At 40.8% G+C, this 20,695-nt stretch overlaps 1 protein-coding gene across 1 annotated transcript in view; it reads left to right on the forward strand.

The window, feature by feature from the left end:
- The window catches only part of CDH4 (cadherin 4), a 420,515-nt gene that overhangs the window by 246,403 nt on the left and 153,417 nt on the right, over window positions 1–20,695 (forward strand). Inside the window, exon 3 of the mRNA XM_085241473.1 lies at window positions 11,766–11,989. Within this exon, the coding sequence (XP_085097599.1) occupies window positions 11,766–11,989 (224 nt within the window). The remainder of the gene's footprint in view (window positions 1–11,765; window positions 11,990–20,695) is intronic.

A 20,695-nucleotide genomic window follows, 5' to 3' on the forward strand; every position in this document is an offset into this window, starting at 1 on the left:
TAAAATGAATTTGTTCCTGAGACTGCTCACAGAGGTAATCTAAACTGGTCCTCGCTGTCAATGACACGTGTATAATGACATTTTATGGCTTGTCTTAGCCAGCCTGCCTGAGGAATCCTGTCGCTAATTGGTGCATTAGGAGCTGCCCACAGCCCTGGGGACAAAGCAGCACCGGGGCTGTGGAACCACGGAATGGGCTCCTACCCGTTGTGCAGGATGTGCATCCATCCCATGGGACGTCTCTGCTCCCTGCAGACCCATTCAAAATCCCTGGGAAGCACAGAGCGAGGTGGGCTCTCAGCCCCAGACCCCCTGCTCTGCAATACGGGTGCTACCAATGGGGGGTAAAATGCAAATTTTATTGCAGCAAGACAATGTTTTCCTTTTGGATTCTGGGTTTTGTGTGCTTTTGGAAAGCATTTGGCAGCCACAGCAAGTATGTTTACAAAAAGAGCAGAACTGGTAAAGTTCAGGTTCGTGTTTGGATTCAGCCCCAGCAAACTGAAGCTGAAGCTGTGCCAGACGTTTGAAGCTGCCAGACGACAGTTCATCTCAAACAGAAAGCTGAAGAGGGGGAAAGGAATTTGTCAAATGTATTCCATGTGGAATTTCAGGCAATTTAATTTGATTCACTACACTCTGAAATGTCTTGGACTTCCCTATTGTTTCTTTACTTTAACACTAAATTTGATACCTTCTGGGATCAGTAGTGCTTTGTGCTGCATTCGTCACATCCTCTAATTTACTGGCTTTAGTCTCTCTTCGTTTTAATTGACAATACCAAGCCCTGCCAAAAGCTCTCTGTTAACTGTAGGGTCATTTTAGTCTTGCAGTTGTTCTTCAATGGAGAGCAGTGCTCCCTTTCTTGGTGGGAGGACTACTGCAGTAAGAAGGGGCAAAAGGGGTAAATGGCAAAAGGGAAAGGAAAAATGATAGATTTCATCTGTGTGCCTCCATCTGAAGCACCTGTGGGTGAATTTCCTACAGATTGAGTGGACACTGCAGCCTGGCCCTGGTGCAGGAGCACCGTGGCTCTCTCCAGCCATGTAGCCACTCCATCTCTCTTCTTCCCCTATGTTTATTACCCTCTGACGTGCATCTCTGTTATGGAGGCCACTTCTCCAAGTCCTTCTGACCAAGTGCCAGAAACAGAACCCAGAACCTCTGCATCTGTGGATGAAGCTGCCTGAATTTGTCCAAACGTCAGAACAGTGGAGCCCATACCATTTTAGCTCAAATAATTTTCATTTCTCTTGAAACCTATAGATTTGTGTAGACTCTTTATATTCTCCCAGATAAAAAAAAATAGAATAAAACCATCCAATTTTAATATTCTTGCCTGAACCATCTATTAATTTAGTATATTGTGACTGGCCTCTCTGGATCAATGCACATTTGCACTCTCAGCTGGGTTCAGGAAGACAAGAACAGCCAAGTTGTCTCACAAGTCTATAGCAAGGAGTTCGGTGCCTTTACTGGTGTGTGTGATTTATTATTTTTTTTCCTGACAAGTGCAGCTTCTATATCTAGGTGTTGAGGTTTTGTCTTGAAGGGCAGGAAAACAGAAGGGCTGGAGGCTATCTGACACGGCTGCAGTCAGAGCATCTCTTTCAGATTCTCTTCTTAGGCTGTAAAAATGGTCTACGCTCACTTTTTTTTTTTTTTTCCTCTCTGACATCTTTCAGCAGCTCCCTGTGACTTTCAAATACAGTTCTGGCAAGTTGAAAAAGATGGATGTGGGACAAGGGAAGAACCCTGGGGGCTGTAGGTGGGGCTGGTGGAAGCAGGCAGGGCTGCCTGCAGTTGTGCATATGTTATGCGTTGCCCATCTCCCATCTCTGCTTCAAATGTCGGATGTTTCTGACAGGGGCAGGGCTGAGGTTCTGCTCTTTCCAGGAGCTCTCAGGAGAAGTGCTCCGTGCAGCACTTCCCAGCCCCAGTCACCCCATATCTTCTCCCCAGGATGCTTCTGCACCAGGAGGTTGCATGAACCTAGAAGCTGCCCTACAGTGACATAAGATCTTGCCTTTATAATTAAGCTGCTGTAAAATCTGTAGCTTTTTCCTCAAGAAATTTGTAGTGATGTTTAAAATCTGTTCCGTGTAAGCATTTTGACAAACATGAGAGTGCTTTGAAAATCATTAATGCTAAAGGTAAATCCTCTAAGTAAAGTGCCCTGGGATTTATGTACTTAGTGCTGTAGTAATAATAATTAAAATGCATACTGCTGCAGGTAACTCCCACAACTTGCACTTTGCTCTGAAACTGAGAAACTCATTGATTAGTCCATGGGGTCAATCAGTCCATCTTGTTTGGAGAGTTAATCATAGAGAGGCTGTGCAACATGACCAGCACTGAAACAGGTTTGTTTACTGATGCTTAATCAGAGAACCCAAACTCTCCTGTGGAGTGGTGAGAGGTTTGTTTCTACTTAGCCTTTAATTGCAAAATGATCTCATTAGTGCTATAGTGAATCTCAGTACTATCCTATAGATGCATGGGTTAGCAGAAAAGCTAAGTCATAGGTTGAACCAGTGATGGAACACCTGGTGAGAAGGCAGGGCCAACCCAGGGGAGCTCACCTGCATGCAGTGAGTGACCTGAAGGTGTGGAGCTAGGATCTACGCCTTCCCAGATCTCACTGAAGGCTTGCAGTGGAGGCAAGGGTGTCTTGCTGAAGATTTCTGTGTACCTGAGGCCTTTTGAAGGTACGTGGTTTCTTTCCTTTATTTCTATGCCTATTGCTGTTGCATTTGAGCAAATCCTCACTCATTGCAGTCTGGTATCTTGCTGCTCTGCTGTTGTTGCTGCATTTTCCATTGCATTAAGCATGGAATTTAAAGAGCAAAGAGCAGAAATGGTTGCCTGCAAGAAATTAGCATTTGTCAGGAAGTGTTGTGCTGTAGATATTTTCAAGATTAACTGAACCTGGCTTTTCTTTATTTGCTTTTACATCCCAAACAAAAGCTACAGCTGCTCATCCCGGTCGCTTTTGTTCTACCTTATGTTTAAGAACAGAAGAGGGCTGTTGTAAGGAAACTGCTATGATGGGGTATTTAGTGGAAGACAGAAGTTTCTATTGAAAACAATAACGGAAGTCAACAGGGCGCTTACTACGATATTCACTGCAGAAAGGGGTAATTCTCTGAGTTATCCCAGCTCAGGGATGCCTTTCCCTCTCCATGTTAAGGATTTCAGGCCATATAGGTGTCCTTCTGATTGGCCGCTGGCATCAGTCCTTGGCTCATTTTTTAAATATCTTGATGGTGCAGAGGGAAAGTAACAAGCTCTCTGATTAATAAGCAAATCCCAGGTAAAGCAATTGCTGCCAAAATAGGAGCTGGAAGCCCAGAGGTGAGATTGCGCTTCTAGGGTAGAGTTTTGAGCATAGAAAGCAATGAGTGGCATCCTTAATGTGGGGTGCTAATGGATGCAGGTTCAGGTTCCTGTTCCAGTGTGAACTCACTGCCTCTTGAAATCTGGAAAGTGTCTCCCTTTGTAGCAAGCTTCTGGCTTGGATTTAGGAAATTGGGGATCAGATGACTCCCCCCAACCCGGTTCTAAATACCAGGAAGAGAACAGAATGCAATATTCCACTTACTAACACTGGCTTCTAATCAGATTACAATAAGTGACAGTGTAGGATGAATCCCTCTACTAACTGCCAGAACATGTCGATTTATCAAATTTTTCCACTGTTGCTCTTTTTTGAGCTAGCCTCAGAGCTGACAGTGTGTGTTTTACAGTGCAGCAAGGTAGATTGATTGATCCTAAATAGAAAAGCCTTTGGGGTCTCTAGCTGATGTTTTAGCTTCAAAAAAAAAAAAAAAAAAATCCTGAATAAAGCATGTTAATGTAGAGAAAGGAGCCTGCTTTAATTGGACCAACTCCTGGCTTGCTGAAAATTAATGGCTGGCTGGCTGTTGCCACAGTGATTCATCTTTTCTATCATGTTCTACAGTCCTTCTCTCCAGGGGGTCTCTACTCCCCTCCAATTCCAATACCAAAAGTGAAATACACATTTTTTTCCCCTTTAAAAACATATATTTTAGTTGAATTGGCTTCAAGTAAATGAAAAATAGCACTAGTGGGAGTATGAAGGAGGCAGGCAGTGTCTGGGAATTGGAGTTTGTTTACTGTATGGCTGCTTTTGTTTTGTTTGAATGGGATTTAGATCTTTTTTAATGTACTCTCAACTCCTCATTGCTACTGGCTGACTGTGTAGGTGACAGAAAGACTTTCTAAGGATCCCGACTTCAATGTGCTGAAAGTTATTTTACCATTTCATTTTATCTGGCCGCGGAAACAGGAACTATATGTAAGCAAGAGCTGTTAAAAATGAATGTAAAACTGGAAATGGTGTTGAAAGCATTTTGGTGGCTCTGGAAATGAAAAGATGAATTTTCAGTGTAGCTGTACCAAACCCACAGATATATAGATTTTATTTTTTTTTTTTCAATAACTTACTGTACATGAAGAGGCTTGAAGACTTGCCCATAAAACCTGTTGGAGGCAGTGCTAGTTGGAGCAAACTCAACAACCTGCAAATGAACATCAGGTAGTTAGAAGTTTAATAGCACAGGTCCAAATCCTGCATGGATTATTTGATCGTGGAGGGGTAGGGATCTGGAATTTGAAGTGGTGAAATTCAAAATATACTTCTAAATGTAAAAAAAACTATTTTACGTAGTTTTGAATCTGTCTTACTGCTGGAGATGAATCCTACCACTGCTCGTCGGCTGTTTCAGAAGTGTCACCAGTTGACTGGCACATGGAGTTACTTCTAACAAGTATACAATGGGTTGAGAATGTCATGAATTTTGTATTATTGCATATTCTATACAGGACAATTCACTGTAACTGTAGATTGCAAGACAGAGAGAGATTTTGTTGACCATAATTACACTTGGTAACTTGTTATGTTAACTTACTGTTATTCCAGTAAGGCAAATATTAGCAGTCGTAGCTCAGAGATTGTAAATAATCCTCAGGAAAATTGGTTGTGATGTTTGTCGTTGGCCTGAGGTATATAGAAAACAGATAAAATTCCAGCAGATTTCTTTATTATTAATTGCTGGGAAGTAACATAAAGAAAATGGTAAATCATGCTGAATATTTTCAGCAGCTGATAGATGTTGATCAGTTTGTTAATTCTGATAACTCATGCATTGTTGTTGTTTCTTTATTCTATGAACACTTACAAATAATCAATGCTTTCCGAAGGATGTGGGCATGCATGTTTTATATATACAGTCCTATACCAACCAACACATTCCTTTATTTCAAATGTTTTTCTGTATCAAAGCACTTTCTTAAACTGTGTACTGTTAAACTTGGTCACTGGGGATGTGTGTATTAGACTGTGTTTGAATTGCTGCTCTTACCATTTTACCAGGAGAGTTTGGTTCTCCCACAGTACTATAAATATTAAATAAAGACACTAAGAGTTTATTAGAGTAATATTTTTTTTATGGGGACGTGGTTGGAAAATGTAACCCATAAAATTAGGAATGGCAGGTTGAAAATTACACATCGTTTTTATCAGGTGTTACAGCTATTGTTTTTTTGCAGCTATTGTTTATGCATTGTTTTTCTGGTACAGAAGGAGAAGGGCTCAGTGTTTTATTAACTGAGTAGCAAATACAGTTGTGCATCATGCGAGTATTGGATTCACTGTAAGCAGGAGTGAGATGGAAAGAGCACTCGGGACTTATGTTGTATTGTTTGTGAGTGGATTGGCTCAAATTAAGTTTTGTTTCCACAAGACACTGAAATAGCAACATCTCCAGGTATTTTCTAATAATCAAAACTTGCTGTATCTCTGTACGTTTGTCCTTTTAATACAAGAGAAAGGGGTTCCTCTTTCCTTCCTCTCAGCATTAGACTTTGTAAATAAAATATTTATTCCTGGAACTCCACCAAAGCATTTCTATTTCTCCATACTGTGTTTTATGAAGCGATTTCAGCAATAAGCTGTGTGGCATTCCTTAATTTTTTTAACCTTGTGCCAGTTTTAGAAACTTGCTTCTGTGAAGTGCCTGTGAAAGTCCATTTCCCAATTTAAAACATATTTTCTATTTGGTTAATGGATGATTGAGGGATGTGCACTCCAACAGTTCAAATGAGAAACCAGGAGCCTGAATTTCAGGATTCAGTTCTCAGCTTTGCTTATGGGGTGATATGCATGTATTTTGGTGAACTGAGTGGTTTGGTGCCTGTTCTTAGACAACAGGTCTCTGTCTGCTGAGAAAGTCTTTTCATTATTGTATTTGTTATGATACACATGGGCAAATGCTGCCACCAACCTGCTAACATGGCTGGGCACTGGCGTTGGAAGCACTGGGCCAGAAGTACCAATGTAGTAGAAAATCGCATGAAAGGGACACTTTTGCACAGGCCCCAGGACTCTGCAATTTCTCCAGACATCCAAAATTCCCAGAGGTGACACTTAAGTCATCCTCCTATTAGTGACATTGACAAGGGTGGACTTATGGTTCAGGTTCGTCACAGTCATGCTGGGTGTACAGATACACCTCCTGAGGAGGAGAGGAGATACTGCAGTAAATAGAGGGATGCATTTGCTGCTTTGAAGTTTATCAGGAACGAAACAACTTTGCAGTGCTAATAATCAAAACCTTGGTGAAAAGCAGAGTCCTGAAGGGACTTGTGTCCCGAGCTGTGGGATGATGGTGTGCCAGGGAGGAGTATATCCTAATAAGTAAGTATTATCCCTCTTGCTCCTCCAGCCCTCTGCAGCTTGCCAGAGGGGGCACTTTTTAATGGACTAGTAGAAGCTAACAGAGAATCCAGAAGGATAAGGCTTAAAGTCAGTTCTTTGGTTTATACCATTTATAGACCTTTAAATTCAATGCATTTCTCAGGCATTTGGAGGGGCAAGGAAGTTCAGTGTATTCGCATGTCTTTCAAGATCCTCACCTGATCATTTGACTCTGTCCAGCCAGCTTAACAAGCTATATAATAAAAGGGAACAATGCAAAACTTGTTGAATTTTTTTACCCTCTGTTTTTCTTTTGAAGAAAGATCCCAGTTTTTTTTCTCAGGTGCCCAGCAGTTTGCTGCAGACTCCTGCAGCTTTTTTTCCCATCGCTCAATACCTATTTCAGCATATATCAAATTGTTGTGTTTCTTCCTTTCATAGAGGAGCAATTAAAAATGATGAGGGTAAAGGGTTAAACCTAAAAGCCTGCTAATGAGGGTGCCTTCTTGGTTTTCTTTTCATCAGGCATTTGATGCTGTTTTCAGCATAAGCTTTCGATAAGCATCACTGAACATTTTTCCAGAGTATATTAAAAAAAGTTTTCTTTTTCACCATCCTGTAAAAATGATAGATGTGTGGCTCTGCTGTTTATCTGAAACCCTAATTACTGATGCTCCCGCTTTTGAATGTTAAATTCATGCAGTGTTCTTTAGACTTCAAACTGGCCAGAGAAAGATGGATTTGTGTCCACAGAGAGATCTAAGTCCTGTAAACACAGCCAATGTTTGTTTATTTGTTAAATTATTTCAGAGTCAAGAGTTGCATCAATTGCAAATTGCATAGATTTACATCTTTCTAAAGGAATGAAAGAAAAACAAAATTTTCTGCCAGCGGGTGAAATTCTAGTTTCTGTCTCCACGAGAGCAAAGAGGAGAAGGAAGAGGTGGGACTTGAAAATATGGAGATGTCCTTTCCTTGAGCTATAGCATTTGTTACAGAAAAACAATTTGATTTTTTTCCAATACATACATATGTATCTGGTAAAATATTAAATATGTAGATATGCAAATATATATGTATGTACATAGAAAAATATGGAAGTATATTTATGTATTTATATATATGCATGTAAAATGATTCTCTAGTCACATAGCATTCCAAAGAATCATTTCACAGGGAAGCAAAGAGGACAACCACAGGATTATTAATGTCAGCCATTGCAGCCGTGTGGTGAAAATGTGAGCAGTTCATCCATACTGTGTTGCAGATGTGTTTTCTATGCTGTGTATAAATGGTGCCTAGAGCAATAGCAGCAGCAATACCTAACAGCAGCTAAACACCGTGGTCCCCAGTATTTGGGCCTTGATGAGCTTCTGAATTGCCTCCCCTGTGAGGCTGAAATCATCTGCAAAGCCAGGCTCGCTTCTTTATTAGCACTGCTTATAGGAGAATGTTTGCTTTGAGATCTGCTTGTGGGCATCTCTCACAGCTTCCTTACCACAAGCTGAGGGAAAGCAGAGGACGTAGCTGGGAGGATGGTTAGCAATTGTTGTGTTTGTTGTACTTCTTTCCATAAGACAGGGAATGATTGTGTGTCCTGCTTTGTGCCTTGGCAGTAAGGCACGGGCTCTACTGGTGGCACTGGGTTTTGAACATCACCAGGCAGTCACAGGGGTGAACAGATCTCAGGTAAAATCAATTTGTTCATTCACATTCATGCCTTGTAACTTGTAGAGCCCACTGCTGCCAGTGTAAGGCTGAGCCTGCGGTTGAGTTGACTGTTGGAGTGGGCAGGAAGACACTGGGGTCTGTGTCTGCTGCTGGGGCACGCTGTCACCTGCTGGTGTAGACATGGCCATAGGTGCATGAGGCCTTAAAAACGTGCAGCAGTGAGCAGCCAGCTCCTGGGGTACCACCCAGGTGAGCTACGGCCTGCCTGCTGCTGCTCAGGATGTTGTGCACCGTGCAGCCTCTGGCCGTGACTAAGCACGTTGGAATTTGGGTGTCCTTGAAAGCTTTCTCTGCTCGCAGCTCCTGAAGACTCTTCAGTGGAGCTGGCTGCATGATTCATTGCTGCATCTCTCTACCTGTGCTACCTGAGAGTGCAGTGTGGAGCGGGGACATTGCTTGTTTAAAAAATTAGACATAATTTCTCTCAGGATTTTCTCTGTCTCTAGTCAAGTTTGTTTTAAACTAATGGAAGTAATTAGCAAGGCACAGAGGGACTTTGTCTAAGAGGTAGCCATATTTAGATAATGGAGCATAAAAGTCGACACGGTGACATATGACACAGAGCAGCATATTGGAGAAACGCGCTGTGTCTTAAGCAGATGTTTAAGTACTTTGAGCCCCAAAATCACTGTGTACACATATAGGAAGAGTTTTTGTGGTGGTTTTTTTTTCTCTGACTCTTACTACACTGTGGGGCTGCTTTCCTTCTCAATAAAATCAAAGGCGGCTCTGAATTCTTATTAACGTGCAGTCATTATCACTCCTTTCTCTCTTCTTCAAATGTCTTTTTTGTGAATAATAGTTTAGAACTTCAGGAGGTATGGATGGAAGTTGCTTTTTGCACTGCCATTATGTAGCAGAAGATTGCAGTAATACACCAGCAGATGTGACCTGTTTCTAACAACGCTGATGGTGCAGAGATGAGAATAAATAACGTATTAGTAGCAAAGCACTCAACGTGTTTGCACCTACTTGTTACAGCTGTGAATGCAAGGGAGCTTTGCGGAAGTTCCTGGGAGATGGAGGAATGCCACAGGGCATGGGACATCTCTCCTGTGGCACCGGCCACTTCCCGTGTCCCTGAAGCCACCCCAGGTTCTTGCAGGTGCCAGCAAACTGCCTGTGTTTGGTGCTTTCATGAATCATTTTTCAGACTAGCCTAAAACTAAATGAAGTCAACACGTGGGCTTATTGGCTGTGTCTTTACTGTCGGTGAACAAAGCCTGGCGTGATCTGAGCACTGGCCTGGGATTGTTCCTGCAGTCAGATCACTGATAGATCAGCCCCCAGTACACCATTTAGAATACCTTGTTTTGGGAGATAAGAAATTTTGGCCTTCTGTCTTATGCCAGCTGACCCCAATCCTGAGCACTGACTTGTTCTTATTCATTGAGCCTGATGGAAGTTTCACCATCATAAGACAGAAATCCCCCACTCCGGGCTGCTGAATATCAACACCTTGCTGTGACAGACAGTGCCTAAAAAGCAAGGATGCCAAGAGCTTCAATCTGTGGTCAAAGTAGCAATTAAGTAATATCCTGTCCCTTAGAGAAATGGTGGCCAACATTTCATTCAAACTGTGGGTGATGCAGGAAATGCTGCTTCCTATTACACTGAAAAGCATTTGTTATGGTTCTGAAGATAGAAAGCAGAGATAACTGGTCAAATGTCTGGACTAAAGCATTTCAGATGAGATAGGCATGGAGGCTATTTATTGCAGGCTGAGCTACAGTAAGGGTAGAGACAGCAAACCCCTGCTTTCCAAAGCAAAATGGAAGGACTTTGTTTTCCCTGGCCTCCAGATTTAAGGAGAGCCTAGTGCTGTAGACTGTAACAATGAAATTGCTTAAAAGCATTACACAGTTGTTTTTTTATATATACTAGGTAACTTTATCTGTCTTCTTTTTTGTAAATCAATGTCTGACAGTTACTGTTTGTGCTTAATAATTTACTGCAGCATTAGCTAACAGTTCCCACCACACGCACATAGGAATGTACTGATGATGTGGCTTAACTCAATACTCAGCCTGGAAAGCCTCTGTAAATATATGGTTATGGCATGTTTACAGCATCCTGATGGGGGATGGTGGGGGGGTGCACTCTGAAGGAGGCGAAAGGGAGTTCTGTGGTCAAGAAACCTTCGCTGAGATGGTTAGTGTCAAACTGGCTCCAGGAGCTCCTCTGGCCTCAACTGCCTCTGAGCTCTTTCTCCCACGGCAACCACCATACTAATCTGTCCTGTGCAAAGTGTCTGCTGAAGTTCCAGCTGAAGATCTGGGCCAGCAGATCTTGCTTTGTTCAGAGCAGGCAAGGAGCACTGTGAAGCACTCAGAAGCCACAGCATTGGAGAAGCCAAGTAATGGTCCTAGCTCTGTAACAATTCACACTCACTTGAGATATTTTTACGGGTACAATATGTTTTCTTTCACCACATGTGTGTTCCACCCTGTGGATTACTTGAATGGCAGAAAGCCATTTTGTTTCCTATGTGATTAGCTGCAGGTTCAATTTCTATCAGGTTTGTCAATTTTGTCATCTAATAGTTTGGGTTGCTTTTTTTCCAGCCTAATGTGACATGTTTCATAATGCCAATAAAAACAGTTTTCAAACTAGACCGTAAATGTATTTGACCGAAAAAGGCCAAGAGTAAAAATACCATCTACTGGGGAGCTTGGATCTGATGGTGTGAGCTTTTAAATGACAAGTTGCAATTTGCGAAGCAAAGGTTTCCAGTTCCTCTTGCTGTAACATGAGTGGTTATCCAGTATGGGATTGCAGCTCTGGTTGTGGGGACCTGCTTCTAACAGCAGATGCGCTCCCCAAAATGGTTTAAATTTTCCTTCTTTGTTTAATTTTTTTGTTTCTTTATTTCTGATAATGGAATTGTTATGGGCTTTTAAATTTCAGTTAAGAATGTGCAAATAGGCTATCTGGTAAGTAGGTTATTGAAGGGTTAGGGAAATGGAGAACATTTCGTGCAGAAGAAATACCCACAGTGTGGGTAATAGACTCCCGTCGAATTTAAAAGATAATGGCGACAAGGGAGAAATCCACTTGTAGAAATGGGGAACAGCTGTGTTTGAGATCTAATGAAACTGTATCAAATACTTTAAAAATGGCTTACGACTTCTCCAGGGAATGGAGATTAAGCACAAGAGCGCTCCTGAAAGGTCGAAGAAACAGTTAAATCATTTCCTTGATGGTTATTAGAGATATAGAAGACATCAGTGAAAATTAAACGTCTGAAACTTGTATTTGATTGCTTTCCTTATCACGCCAATCTCACACTTTTTCTATCTCTTGCTCTCTGTTCTAGTAAAATTTAATAACTGTGCCGGTAACAAGGGAGTTCGGTATGAAACCAACAGCCTGGACTTCAAGGTGAGAGCAGATGGGACCATATATGCTGTCCACGAGGTGCAAATGGCCTCGAAGCAGTTGATCCTGATGGTGACCGCCTGGGATCCGCAGACCCTTGGCAGGTGGGAGGCCCTCATCAGGTTTCTGGTGGGAGAGAAGCTGCAGCACAATGGACACAAGGTAGGGATCTTTTCAGAGCTCTTATCTCATTCTTCCTTTGACTCTGTTCTCAAACCTTTAAAAGTCATAGGATGTAACATAGAACTGATTGTGTTATCAGATCTGTGCTTCCAGGGGATTTGTCTAGTTGGAAGCCACCATTAGCAGTAGGAAATTCCTTGCACATGTTTTACTGATGCCTACTTTCTTTGTTAGTCTCATGCATGTAGTTCCAAAGCAGGAATCTTTCCCTGCCCAGCAATGTCAGTTAAATACAGCTATGGGCTGTGCAGTGCCAACAAAATCAGGGACTATTCTCCACCACACAACTCCCCCCTCTCCCCCCCCCACACACACACACAACAAATTCCTCTGTTCTGCTCTTTGTGTAGCTGTCACTGGCCCACCTCTTCCATATCATCTTCAGCAGAAGAAGTTCTTCCTTGTCAATGTAAATCTGGTTTGATTCTGTGCAATGCCGATTAAGTGTAGTCACACTCTCTACATTTAAAAAAAAAAAAAAAAGAAGAAAAGCAATTCTTCATTGACTGATTATATTTAAGCACATTGCTAGATTTGAGGTTATGTTTAGGGTAAAATTGGCAAGAAATTGGCCAAGGACTCAACTTCTTGCTGAGTCTTGAAGACCTTATAGAGCAAGGATGAAGGTGGGTGTCAGCTGTGAATGGACAGTCAGGGCCAATTGGCCACAGCTGCAGATTGGATTAATGTACTGCGGTGGCTGTCGCAGCAAGCCTGGCCTTTCCTCTCTCTGCAGAGCTTGGGTATAGAGGGGAGAGGAGGAGGGGGAAAGAGAAGCTTTCTGTGTCTTGGTATAAGAAAGCTGCAGCATTTGGGAGGAATTGTATCACATGTGAGACATGATAGAAAAGACTTGGAGAGTCTTAAATCTAGTAGTCACGCAGTGGGCTGACCCCTGAGGTTTTGCATGGCTTAGAGTCACATAAATACATTTCTGCTGCTCTTCAGTAAGATTCTGGCTTGCGTGAGATGTAATTAAGCGCTGTATGTTATGTCAGCTGTATTTGCCATTTTCTAACCAAAGAAATACTGCTTCCTTCTAAAAGTAATTAAATATTGAAGGAACAAAGTAAGGTGTCTTACATACAGCTTTAAATTCCTTCTTGGTGTAGCAGGAAGAAAACTAAGTACACACTGGTGCTTTAGTAAAATATTTGATTGGAAATTCATCTGATGTTAATATAAGCTGAACTCTGGTTCAAAAATAAAGAGAGTTGAGCTTTTTAAAATTCATATCCCTCCTTTCTAAAAGCCTTATTAGTGTACAGTTTGAGGCTGGGAAAATATTAAAAACGCAACTAATGACAAGGTCACAAGGATTTTTATTGTGAGTCCCTACAGTAGGCATCTGAGTTCTGTTTTATTTAAATGGTTGTGCTTTTTGCAAGCAAAATAATCCTTTGTTTACTAAAGAAAGAAATATAGTTATGGATTCGTTTCAAAAATAATAGTGTTACGTTAAAAAAAAATATATATAATATCCAATACAATGTGTTTCAGGCCATGACCTTAATATACTACATTTCATGGCTTTTACTTGAAGCAGATTTCACATTTGTTTTTGTAAGATATAATATGGCTCAAGAAAAACTACATGATTGTTTTAAAGACTTCTCTGTCTGTTGTGGTATATTCACACTGTGGAGATGAAAAGTATAAGAGAGAAGGGATGGGGTGACATGAGAGATGGAGCTCCTCTTTCCTTCCTGAATCACTACTGAAAGGGAAAAGGAGCACAAGTCTTACGAGGAGCAGTTGAGGGAGCTGGGATTGTTCAGTCTGGAGAATAGGAGGCTCAGAGGAGACCTCATTGCACTCTACAACTTCTGAAGGGAGGTTGTGATGAGGAGGGATTCGGCCTCTTCTCCCAGACAACAAACAGGACCTGAGGAAATGGCTACAAGTTGTACCAGAGGAGGTTTAGGTAAGACACAAGAAAGAACCTTTTCTCTCAGAGAGTGGTCAGACACTGGAATGGCTGCACAGGGAGGTGGTGGAGTTGCCATCCCTGGCAGTGTTCAAGAGGAGTCTGGATGAGGAGCTACGAGCTATGGGTTAGTGCCTGTGGTAGCAGTGGTAATGGGAGGACGGTTGGACTAGATGATCTTGAAGATCGTTTCTAACCTTGTAATTCTGTGATTCTGTAATTTAGTTTACAATTACCCAAGAATTAAAGCTTCATTAAGACATAGTTATCCTATCTGGAATGGTCGTTATCAGACATATGGCAGAAGTTAGTACAGAAGGAATGTTATAGGAGAAGTTGACCTAGAAGCTTACCTGCAGAATGGAGGTAGTGGTCTGCTTCCTGGAGGACACAGAGCATATGACTCAAAACATCTTTCTTTGTGTTTGTGGTCCTTTATTATTGCATTATATAGGAATGGAAATTCCCATGGCAGATTTGGTGAGCTTTGTTGACGGCCAATGTGTCCCCAGGGTGGGTGGTGAGTCGATTTAGGATGGCTGCTGTCAGGGTAGGCATCCCCTTGTGTGCCTTCACTGCAAAATCAGTTTTTTTGGTGTCTACACTTGTGCCTCAGATCCCACAGCTGTGCAGTTTCTCTCTGTTTAAGCTGGCATTATGATGGTGAGTGGTCCAACACAATAACAGCATTCCTTCCTTCTTAATGTTGGCCTTATAAATGTGCTAATTGCATTCAATAACTGAATAACCTAGGAAAACTTGCAAAATTTCACTCCCAACTGCTGTAATAAAAAACCAAAAACATAATTACTACAGTAAAGCTTCATGCTAGGAGGATGAAATGATGGTAAAGAAGGTAAATATTTAACATGTATGCTTCAGATATCATAAAAGATGCATTTTTCCCTCCTCCCCAGAAAATACTCAGGTAAACTTATTTCTGGTTAATGCAAATGGTGTTAGTAACTCTAGGAACTTTTTTTTGTTCAGTCTTGCAGGAAACATGATAGCAATTCAATTAGAAAATGCAAATGAGGTCACATATTTCCCACAAGGAGTGACGAATTACCCCAGAGAAAACCGAGTGATATTCTAGCATAACAATAAATACTTAAGATAAAGTTTCTTACAGTGTTCGTGTCTAGCTGTCTGTTGTTGCAATTTAAAGTATCAATCAGACCTGTGGGTATAATTTGGAATAAAGAAGAGAAAGAAAAGAAAGTTGTTTATGAAACAATATTAAGTCATTGTGGCTTGTGTCAGCATTTATGAAAGATAAACTTGAGTGGGGTAATGCTCCAGAAGAAAACAAAGTAAAGCCAGACTTGACTTATCTGAAATTAGCAGTGTGATGTCTTCTTTCCTAAGAGTGCAGGCTATTATGTATAACAATTGGATATTGATTTAACCACAAGTCAGAAGATTGTTTGTTAACGGTGACATTGCTAAGACCTCAGTCTTGAGAGTGCCCTCTGCTTCTTATTTGCAATCTCAAGTCATCTTAAGTGTACAAATGCACACACAGTGCTTTGTGCTCAACTTTCCGCATTATCCCCATGTCCATGCAGTCCAGTCTCAACTTATCAATCCTTGCTAATCAGCATCCTCCACTAATGTGTCCCATCTGAAGTTCTGGCCCACTCTTTCTGGACTTCATTTTTCAGTGCTTGCTTGCATCTAACCATTTGTGTGCTTAGTTTTCTGGCAAATTTCTCTTCTCTATTAGTCTTCCTGTTTCTCAATCCATGATTTAAAATCGGGATCATAAAAAGACAGGAAAGGAACTTGGAGATGCAGGATATATTCAGTACAGTAGGATGTTGATTGTCTTTTCTGCCAGTGTAGTACTTACCTTTCTAAGTACTTACCTTTAGAAAAAAGTATTGTTTTAATTGTTTAGGTTTACACAAACATGATTCTTCTCATTGTTCTAGCTTCTCAAATTTTGATCATGGAAGTATGTAAATTTTTGTAATGTTAAATCACTAGAAATTGAGCAATTAAAGTATCACAAATATATGGGCATGCAGCTAATGTTTAAAACGCTGAGAAATATTGTCAAAAAACAATGCTTGCTTAAGCCCAGGTTGTGTTTTATTGTCTCATCTTATTTTGGGCTTTTTTCATTACTCAGGTAGGAATCCACAGTCATACAATATGAATGTGATTCTTACAGCCAGTTTTTTTTTTTTTATTTAAAGCCTTTAAATAATCATCTCTGGCATTTTACCGAGCTGAGATTTTAAATTCCAATACAAGCTTTTATTGCTGATCACAAATACAAAGGTCTCCAGGCAAGGAAAGGCTTATTCAGCACCGATCGTGTTTATGACCTCGGTTATTGCACTAGCCAGGATGCCCTGCACAGGGCTGGAAGCGATGAAGACGTATCCTTCCCTTGATGGAAGAAAATGACTGCTTAAGCAGGAGTTGTGCTTCTGTTGCTCCCATTTGGTCTGACTCTTTCAAGTGGGTGCCCATGGAAGACAAGGGGGGTTGGGGAAGCTGCCTCAGTTTGTTTCTGTTCCATCCTTCCCCTGTACTGTACAATATGATGCGTGGCATCAAGATAATGGAGTTTGCCTTCAAGTTGTGCTATCCCCACAGAGGGGCTGAAGGAAAAGGATTGTATTTGTCATCTTACTTTTTTTTGTGGCCATATGCAGATATGATTTCAGAACCAGCTCATTATGCTGTCTAGCAGGTGCCCTGGGGCTGCTCTGTTCCAGCACTTCTGTGGGTAAATTAATAAATTAATATCATATAACTGTTACCAGTGAGACTGATCACGTAATTGTGGAAGTCTAATGAAGACACGTCAGGTGAACTTGTCTGACTTCATGCTTAAGTGAATTTGAACATCTAGCATTTAATCATTGCGTGAGCTGGAAGTGCTGTTTGTGACAACGTGAACTTTCCTGACCTGATTTTCAGGTGCACTCAATCACATTGTCTTGCACTGAAGCCAAGATAAGATATGACATACAGGTGCTCATTGCCTTGGAAAATCAGCCCACTACGTGAAGTTTCCAAGCACTGCACTCGCAGCATTTAGTTCTTAAATAGTCAGCATCTTACCAAGGGTCAGGCTCAAAGCCACACTAGAAAGATCATCCTGAAGTGAAATTCACTCCAGATCTGCCTTCCTTCAAACAAAAAGAAGTCGCAAGGATTGAACTACCTACACAGAAACAAGCCTTTTCTGATAAAACAAAGCCCTCGGACTGCCGCGTGCTGCCTGCCTGTGATGTCTGCTGTGCCCTCATGAGATCAAAGCTTCTGACCTCTGGTTTCACTTTCTTTGTTGCTAACTGCTCAAGTCTCACTGCTGCTACAAAAACTGATTTGGACTCAGTCTCCTAAAAAAAACTCTTCACTGCTCTGGTAGTTCATTGACAGTCGTGTGTAAACAAAAGTTTCAATAAAAGACAACACTGCCTTCGTGCAAGCACATCATTTTAAGAAAGCTTTTGTCAGCTGGTAGCACAGCTGCTTTTTGTTCTTCTCCTTGGCATTGCCAGCTGAAGGAGTAGGAAGAGCCATCAGACCTGAGTGTCCAACATGGCAGTGGGCTGAGCCAGAGGTCATTGCTGATGGGTCAGCAGTGGGGTTTCAAATACCGCTTCTGTCTGGCAATGCTTCTAAGTACCTGCCTAAATTTCATCATGGAAATGGGGGTAAATTGAATTTGTTCACATTTAAGTATATACTTAGGTGCACTCCAATACTGGGGAATAAGAGAAGAACAGCCTTTTCTCAAGAGGCTCTTCAAATAACCAAAGGATAACTTGAAAGGACAAACTCTCCTGCTAGTGCTGAGGAGAAGTACCAGAATGAATTACTTCACTTTGTGTGAAGTAGCAGTGGTGCTTGTGATCTCTTAAATCTCTTGTGATCTTTACTTGCAAACATTATGAAGAGAAGGAATATTGTTACGTTTAATTTATTATGATTATTTTAATTCATGTATCTTTTGAACTTCGTGGCTTTAGAAAAATAAAATGAGATTAAAATGTTTCACAGGCTTGTTAAGGTGTAGATTTGTTCCTGCTTCTTTCTGTAATGAAGTGCAGTTATAACAGACTGTTCTGGAAGTAAAAGAAATGGGTTTTGGAGCAAACTTTAAAATGTTGCCCATAAAATTATTCATTAGAAGTTCTATCAGAGTATAGGAGGTTTTCCAGCCCAGATATTTAATGCTTTTTTTTTCTTAGAGAGATACTTCTAGAATAAGAGAGTAATATTAAGCTGCAGTATGGTTTTGTTCTTTAACTTCATAATATATGCCAAGATCCACTGCCTTTATTCCTGTCCTATAGGTATCTGAAAAGATAAGAAGCAGAACAGTACATAATGTGCTGTAATTTAATAACCATACTCCTGAGAAGTACTTGTAGATCTGAAGGCATTATGTATGGCTTCTTCCAATTATGAGAATAACATCAAATTGAAGGTAGAAGTATCTTTTTGTAAACACTAGAAGGTAGGGAACAACAGTAATTTAGATGTTTCTTAAACAATCCTATCTAAGAAGTATTGCAAGATTAGATCTTACAAAGGGAATGTGAAAAGGTCAAGTTGATGTGGGGAGCTTTGCAAGGAAACAGCCTCATCAGAAATTTTCATGTTGGGATAAGATGTTTAAGCCTTAAAATGAGAAAGAAAAGCATATCAAGAGCTGTGCTTAGTGGATGATGTCATCCTCTGTTCATTGAAGGCTCTTATAATATTCAGAGCCTGGCAATGTCAAGAGAACTATCACAGATGTTTGAAACCTGTGTGTTTGAAACCATAAAGGACTCCAGGAAAGACAGAAGGATTTCTTATGTACCTGCTTTGGTATGTGATTCTCCTTGAGAATGGAACAGGAAGAGAGTCACATAAGCTTGTTGGAGGCTGTCTGTATCTGTGAAGCCCTTGTCTGCACCACCAACCTCCTCAGGTTTTCTGATCAAAGAGATTAAACAGCATTTGTTGTATCGAATAGGAGCGTTCTGTGGCAACCTGATGGGTTTTGCCATAAGCTGGTGAATGTCTTGTTTCTCTGGAGTCCAGACTTACCATTTCATTAGCTGCCCAGTAAGACCCTGCAGAAAAGAGATCTTTTCCTTTCTGATTTACAAGTGTGAGTGTTGTGGTCACTGTGTTTGAAAACTTCCTGTTTTCCCCTGATGTCCTTCCTCACCTTTTTCCATCCTTTGTAGCCCTACAATGCTGAAGAGCATTTTGGTTCCTCAGTTACTCCAATCACACTTTATTACTTACACTGGATAAAATTTTCCAGAACCTGCAAAGCCAGCCATGTGCCTCACAGCCCTCAATTTGCATGCATGCATCATCTTTCAGAAATGAAGGAGCAGTGCACATATAAGCAGGTGCACAGCTTTGACACGGACTCCTTGAGAGAGCATGATGTCTGCCATGCCCAGTGCATAGGTGTGCATTTCACATTGCTCTCTTCCTCTGGGGGCCATAACTCTGTTAGGTTTTAGTCAAACTTTTCCTTCCCTGTCAGCTGATGTATTCTGGAAGCTCATGCACTTGCCAAATCTGACAATTTTTCTTACTAATTGACTTTAATGTGAACTGCTCTATGCAGCCCCACTGCTAACTGATTAAACAAAAAAAAAAAAAAAAAAAAAGTAATGAATTCTTGCTTAACTAGCTGATTTAATTAAAATGTTTTATACTGTAATTGTATGGTTTCTATAAATGGAGAGGTAATTTTGTTTAATGAGTTCCTAACCAAACATAACATTCCTGACTGTATGCAACCAGATTTGTGAAAGGTCACAAATGCTGAGATTCTACTGTTTGCTTTTGTAAGTCATGATGATCAAACAGCTTGATCTGGCACTTGAAATATCCTATCAGGATTGGTTCCCTCTATCCCTGTTCATACCAGAAATTATTAGTATAGTTTTAGGAGCAGAGGGGGTTCTCCTCTGTATCTGAACACTGTTCATTATCTTTAAAGTGGAAGTCTACTGCCAAAATCACGTCTCATTGTCAATTAGTGGCTTCTCTGCAAACACATTAATTTAATGCCCCTGCTGAAGTATTGCACGCATTGGAACATCTTGCTGCTAAAACACTAGTTTTCGGAACACTGTGACACAAATCAGTCATGAATAGCAATTTATGCCTTGGATGGCAGTGGGACTTGATATGAAGCTCTCTGTGATTAAATTTACCACAGTGTTTACAACTATTAGTAAATATAGCTAATAGAGATAGTCATAACAGAATTCCAGGAGGTGGAATGAGAAGAAAGACAGATTATGGTCCCCTACCCATGTGGTTCCTAAGGAAAACCTTCACAGAGACAAGCTGCAATAAAAGAAAGGCTAAAATAAGATGTCTCCTCTACTTAAAACTATATTTTCCTGCCTTCTACTTTGGCAAATTCAGCAATGACCTAAATACAAAAGAATCAATTACCCTAAAATAAATAAATTTGCCTTTTGTTCTGCAGCCCTTTCATTACACTGCGTGAAAAAAACAAAATGAAGTATTTCTTTCTGTTAAAAGATCAAAAACTGGGAAAATTGTGTATTTTGGGAAAAAAAAGGACTCATTCGTCCTCCACTGCCATCCTTAATGTCAGCAAAATGTTGTCTCCTTAGAACAGAATTCATGCAAACGTTTATTTAGCAGTGCTCTTGTGTTCCCTTTGTTAGAGAACTGAGCTGTATTTTCATTGTCTTATTTTCTGTTTGGTAAATACCATTCTCTCCTGTCCTTTTCCTAGCTACCAT

The sequence above is a fragment of the Meleagris gallopavo genome, chromosome 22 (assembly GCF_905368555.1).
Source record: "Meleagris gallopavo chromosome 22, MGAL_WU_HG_1.1, whole genome shotgun sequence".
NCBI lineage: Eukaryota > Metazoa > Chordata > Aves > Galliformes > Phasianidae > Meleagris > Meleagris gallopavo.